The sequence below is a fragment of the Limulus polyphemus genome, unplaced genomic scaffold (assembly GCF_000517525.1).
Source record: "Limulus polyphemus unplaced genomic scaffold, Limulus_polyphemus-2.1.2 Scaffold4052, whole genome shotgun sequence".
NCBI classification, from domain to species: domain Eukaryota; kingdom Metazoa; phylum Arthropoda; class Merostomata; order Xiphosura; family Limulidae; genus Limulus; species Limulus polyphemus.
Window position 1 is genome coordinate 1 of NW_013669662.1, and position 5936 is coordinate 5936.

The 5936-nt window shown below is 29.9% G+C and overlaps 1 protein-coding gene across 1 annotated transcript in view; it reads left to right on the forward strand.

Annotated features, from left to right (window-relative positions):
* Positions 1-506: 506 nt before the first annotated feature.
* LOC106470509 (zinc transporter 7-like) overlaps positions 507-5936 on the forward strand; it is a gene marked incomplete at its 5' end in the record, with an annotated part of 23552 nt that continues 18122 nt past the window's right edge. Inside the window, 2 exons of the mRNA XM_013931067.2 lie at positions 507-628; positions 3862-3975. Coding sequence (XP_013786521.2) covers positions 507-628; positions 3862-3975 — 236 coding nt within the window. The remainder of the gene's footprint in view (positions 629-3861; positions 3976-5936) is intronic.

The following is a 5936-nucleotide window of genomic DNA, read 5'->3' on the forward strand; positions in this document are numbered from 1 at the left end:
ACAGTGAGAATAGTAGGACTAAGGGACACAAGTATAAATTTTGGTTGGGTAGGAGTCATCTTCAGCTAAGACAGTTTTAATTTTCTAACATGGTGGTTGGCTTTTGGGATGGTTTGCCTGCAGATGTTGTGGAGACAGTAAATTTGACTGTGCTTAAGAGAAAGTTTGATAAGTATATGAATGATAAGGGCTGACTAAGATTTTTTTTTTCTAATAATAGTTTTAATTTAGTTTAGAGGATGGGACAGCCAAGTTGGACCAACAGGTCCCATGTTGTCCCAAAACATTTTTATGTTATAAATGAGTTTTTTGATAATTTTTTTCACAGTTAATATTGGTAGTAGGGAGGGCAAATGTTATCAGACTTAAAAATACTTGATACTAATTAGTACAATGTAATTTTTATTGTGAGCAGCTTTAGAAATGACTGTGATATACAAATAAATGTGTCTGTATCTACTTCATGTAAAATACAGTTATAATCTAGTTATAAAAGTTTCATTATCTTTTTGTTTCTTTGTCATAGGTTGATCTTCTCTGACAAAAATTCTAGAAACTTGTTTTTGTTTCTGATTCTGAATCTGTCCTTTGCTTTTGTTGAGCTTTTGTATGGAGTGTGGACAAACAGGTAATAATTCTTTTTGTTTTGTCATAAGTATATATAATTTTTATTTTATTTTTCACAAACATTACATTAGGAGTTTCGAATTCAGAAAGTTCAGATGTATCTAGTAAGAAGTGAATGTTTAAAGAAGCAGGATCACATGTCAGGAAACTATATTGCAAGAAATAGCTCAGTATTAATTTTTGAAATTTTTTTACCTTTTGTTAAATATCAGGAAATAATACAATACAGTGTCTATGAATATAATTTGTGTACTTGCAACACTAACTTGTTTCACATGACTGCATAACAGTATAATAAGCTATTAAGTAGTATGAAAGGGCATACTGGTCATAATCAGACAAAGCAGATGTGTAAAGGGTTCATGTAATAACAGGTGATAATGGAGTTTTTAATATAGTTCCTTCTTGAACTTTAAATATTTCATTTCACTACAGTAACAAACAAACTGGCAGGAATGATTGTGTTGAAGAATAACTGTTTACAGAAGTTTTTTGCTTGTGTTTTTGTACTTGGAGGTGAAGACTATTTCTTCTCTGTGTAATCTGTAAAATGATAGGTAATAAGAAATCTTAAAAAATGAAAAGTGCTGATTTGTTTAAAAAACAGTTTTAAGTGTAAAGCTCCTCATCCAGATGAGATACTATTAAGCCAAAGAAATTAGAGTGTAATGGGTTTAAGCAGTTAGGTGTATTTGTCAAAGATCACTGAAACAGAGGAATTTGTGATGCTTCAGAAATTACTAGGGATTGCTTCATTTTATAAAGAGAGAGATTAAGGGATGATCAAAGGAAGAATTATAGATCTATTGGTTTAACTTTTGTTCTTGTTTTCATGGTTTTTAGAATTAATATAGTGATAAGATAAAGGATTATTTTGACAAATAATACTTGAAATTGTTTTAGCAAGTCTCTTGTCTCTTCTTGCTTGAGTTCACTTTTGCTTTTACTCATTAATTTTTAGCTGTGGCATAGCGGCTCATAAAATAGCACTGAGTTTTTCAATTACAAACTTTTAGCTCGTGCCTCCATACTCTCTTTATGTAATTTGAGATCTAATTACAGTTTTTGTACTCAGGAGGTCAAACACTTTCGATTGATGCATTTGACTCTGTCCAAGGTCTCATAGATTAATTTATTGTAATCCTGCCTAAAAGAATTTCAAGTACCTTGGCTTTTGAGTATTCCCTCTTGTTTTACTCAAGTTTCAGACAGCATTTGATAAAGTACTACGTAAAAGATTGATTTTGATGTAACACTGGAAAAGGTAAAAACTGTTAAAATTGATTTGGTTAGAAAAAGTAGAGGCTAGTAATACATTTATACTTTTCTGTGTGAATTAAACTTATTGAGGTTCCTCAGTGACATTTCAGAATCTGTGTAAAGTATATAACGTAGACTCAATAGTTTTGAGTTTGTTAGTAGTAGTAATTAGTATAGAAAAGCAGTTGCTCCAACAAATATTTTGTTAAAAGTTTCTTGTCAAACTCTGTGAATGTTTAAGAACATGGAAAATGTGTTTAAAAATTGGGAAGAGTATATGTTCATGCTCTTTGAGTATAGAAATTTAGAATAGACTCATTATATTACTACAACTTGTTCTATGAGAAGAATGTTGTTTTTATGTAGACTAGAAAGGTTTGGACATAAGAGGTAGAAAAGCTGAAAACCTTTGGTTTTGCCTTTCTGTGGTAACTGGAGATCTGGTTTATAAGGTCTGTTTGTCTAGAATTTGTGTAGGTTAAGAACAAGAGACTATGATCAATTTGCATTATACATGATAGATATCAGTTTGAACACTGTTTAGTAAGTCTCATTACAGAAAGAAAGTTGATCTACTAGCAATCAGAATAGTGCTACCAGATTGATAAATTATTTAAAATGTGAGGGTAGGTTTAAATTTCTCTCACTGGAGTTTGAAAATAGTTAGAGTTGATTTAAGTTTTAAAATCCTTTGGATGCTTTCTTAAACTATCTATAGTTGTACATTTATTTTTGGTCTACTAAGACAGGTAATAAGTAAATGTTTTAATAACCTAAATTCATTCTTAGATTGACATATGATAATTTTTGTTCTTTTAATTTTTCTTTTAGTTGGATAAGCATGTTGATATAAAAGATTACAGGGTTTCTTAGTTGCCATGACGGTGCATATGTTATATTCAGTAATTGTGTTAAAAAGGTATACTGACAGAGGAAGAATGGTAATAAGAAAATTATAAACAGAATAAATAAACAGTGTTAAAGTAAAATGAATAATGTTGTGTTATTAATTCTTATCTAAAAATCTGATATCTTGCTATAATGAACATAGTGTGTATGTCAGTATCTATGTATGTAACCAAAACTTCTGCACCATCTATTGAATGGCACCACAAACAAAAATCCATAAAATATTTCACACTTTGGATATTCAAGATTCAGACAATTAGAAAAATAACTGTAGAACAACCATTTCTTTATAATAGAACACAATTTTAAATAAAGTACTCTCCTCACAACAAGAACACGACTTTCACTAGGACTGTACGTGAGGGTTTGATTATATCTTTATTGATTTGATTTTTAAATATAGTACTGAGAAACTGAAGTTCTTAAAAAAAGCTAAATTTGTTTTTCAATAAACAGTACCACTTTTACTATATAAAAACATTACTGTTTATATCAGTAAAATTTATAAAAATTTTGAGCTCTGTATGTTGAATCATTTTGATGCAATAAGTTATGTATGGCTGAAGAGCACAATTCCAACACTTCCCATGCTGTGCTTCCCAGAAAAAAAAATCCATTTTTTAGAAAATGTTCACTTTTTCTAAATATTTTTTTCAATGAGATATGAATACTATGATTAGTAACTACTAGCACAAATAGCTACCTACAGGTTGGTGTTTCTGCTAGTGTATATAACTTAAATAAAAGTAGCAATAATTACAATTTACTTGTGTAATATGATTTACACCCGAACAGTTGTTTCTCAAAAGTTGTGCCCTGGTATTGTGCAAGAGATCTTGTTGGCACTGGATAATGGCAGATGCAGTGTGGTTAATATATTATAACATTCTTTGCTTTCACTCATGGGTTATTAGAATTTATATTGCAAACCTTAGTAATATGTTTATTGTTTTTGTGAACTTTTTTCTCGCATAATTTTGGAAATAGTTGTTAACAGTACCATGTTTTTCTTTCTTGAATTTTTTAACTTAATGTATACTTATATGTTCTTGTCTTTTTTTCCAGCTTAGGTTTGATATCAGATTCCTTTCATATGTTCTTTGACTGTACTGCCTTGTTGGCAGGGCTAGCTGCTTCTGTGATAACCAAGTGGAGAGCCAATGATAGATTTTCCTATGGGTGGGTTTAAAGAGAACTTTTAGGTGTAGAAATACTTGCTTAGGACTACTTAAGTAATTTAATACTGCTATATTATCACACACTCAAAGATTGAAATCCAGCATTTTTTGTCTTTAAGTAATTAATAATGTGATTAGGTAAATGGTTGATAATAAAATGTTCCAATAAATATCTAGTGATCTTAAGCCACATTCCTGTAAAAAAAAAATGAACATGTTTATTTTTTAAAACTATTTAGTGATGTTTTTTGATTGATTACAGATATATCATTTTCTTGGGAGTAATGGTTTATATTGTTTCAGTTTTTCAATTATAGCTGCATTTCTGACTTTTAAAGGACAAGGGTTTATAAAATGGGATTTTTCCCCACTCTTTGAAATTTCTTTATTTACATATATTGTGTTCATCTTATCCAACAGATATTGAAAACTACAAGGATGACTACAAAATGGCTTTTAATCTTGTCCATAACTCATCCATAAAAATATCACACTTCACATATTGTGTATGTTAAATGTTCACATTCCACATTCATTCATTATCCAATTTATCAAAAATGCCATTGATTTTCATATTATCTTGAACATCATCAGGCAGAGGTCACATTAACCCTCTTGCTATGGGCAAGTCAAAGTGCACATGTCATGACTTTTTGGAGTGTTGCATTCAAAGTCTAAATAAATTATTATCATGACATATGAATGAACTTGTCATAAAAATGTTAACAAAACAAATTTTAATATTATACAAGTTTTAAGTTCTTAATTTTATAAGGAAATAAAAAAAATCCTCAGTCTCACCCAAGTATGAGAATTGTGACATTTGCTCTCTAGGTTTCACCCTCTTCTCCAATTTATTTAACATCCTTCTGAAGAGTATGGAATTTAACATAAAGTACTCATAATATTGTTATTACACAGACATAGCATAATTTTCAGAGCTTTCAATCTTATTTGGTTATTGAGCCATGTAATAGAAAATCAGACCCTTCTTCCTATGCCAATCTGTCACATCTTCTTATTCACAAATTGCCAGTAGTTATCTTTGAAGTTTAATACTATATTATTAATCATAAATAGAAAGTCAAAGCTCAAATATATATCAAATGATGTATTATACTACATTGTTTTCTGTGCAGAGAATTGTCTATTTTGCTTCCATTTCAAACTTCATTCCCATGGGAAACACATCAAAGAGTTTAGGTGAATTTTTAACAGGTCTTATTGGATAGTTAGAAAGCCAGAAAAATTATGATAGTTTTTGGATATTGTCTGATTTTTACGTGTTATTATTCTGTATTCTTAGGTGCATTTTTTAATTAAATAAAAATTTATTTAGTGTAGTAGTACCATTAATATAAAAAGTAGGATTAAGTTTCATTGACAGTCGACAGCAAAAAAAAAAAAGAAGAAAACCCAGATAAGTACTATATTTCTTGTTTTTCATGTGTATACTTTATTTATTATCATAAAAATAATTAAAATGTAAAAGTATGAAACTTTTTAGGTTAGATTAGGTAAAATAAAGAAAAAATAATAATGAAAACTTTTCATGAGGTATGCTCATCAGTAGCTCTTTCTTACATTTGCTGAGTGACTTACAATTTGATAGAAGAGTGGCTGGATGGAAGATAGCTGAGAGTTCAGCAAATGGAGTTCAGTCAAACTGGATTAATGTTGCAAGTGGGGTTCTTCAGGGCTCAGTCTTAGGACCTTTGCTCTTTCTTTGATTTACATCAGTGACATAGATGAAGGAATGGTCAATAAATTACTTAAATTTGCAGATGATATGAAGGTCTTGGGTGTTGCTAGCTGTGAAGAGGATGCTGCTGATTGACAAAAGGATTTAGATCATTTAGTGAGTTGGGCAAATAAATGGCAAATGGGTTTTAATTATAATAAATGCAAGATAATGCATGTGGGTTATCATAATTTGAATGGAAATAACCTTAATAGTGTCAT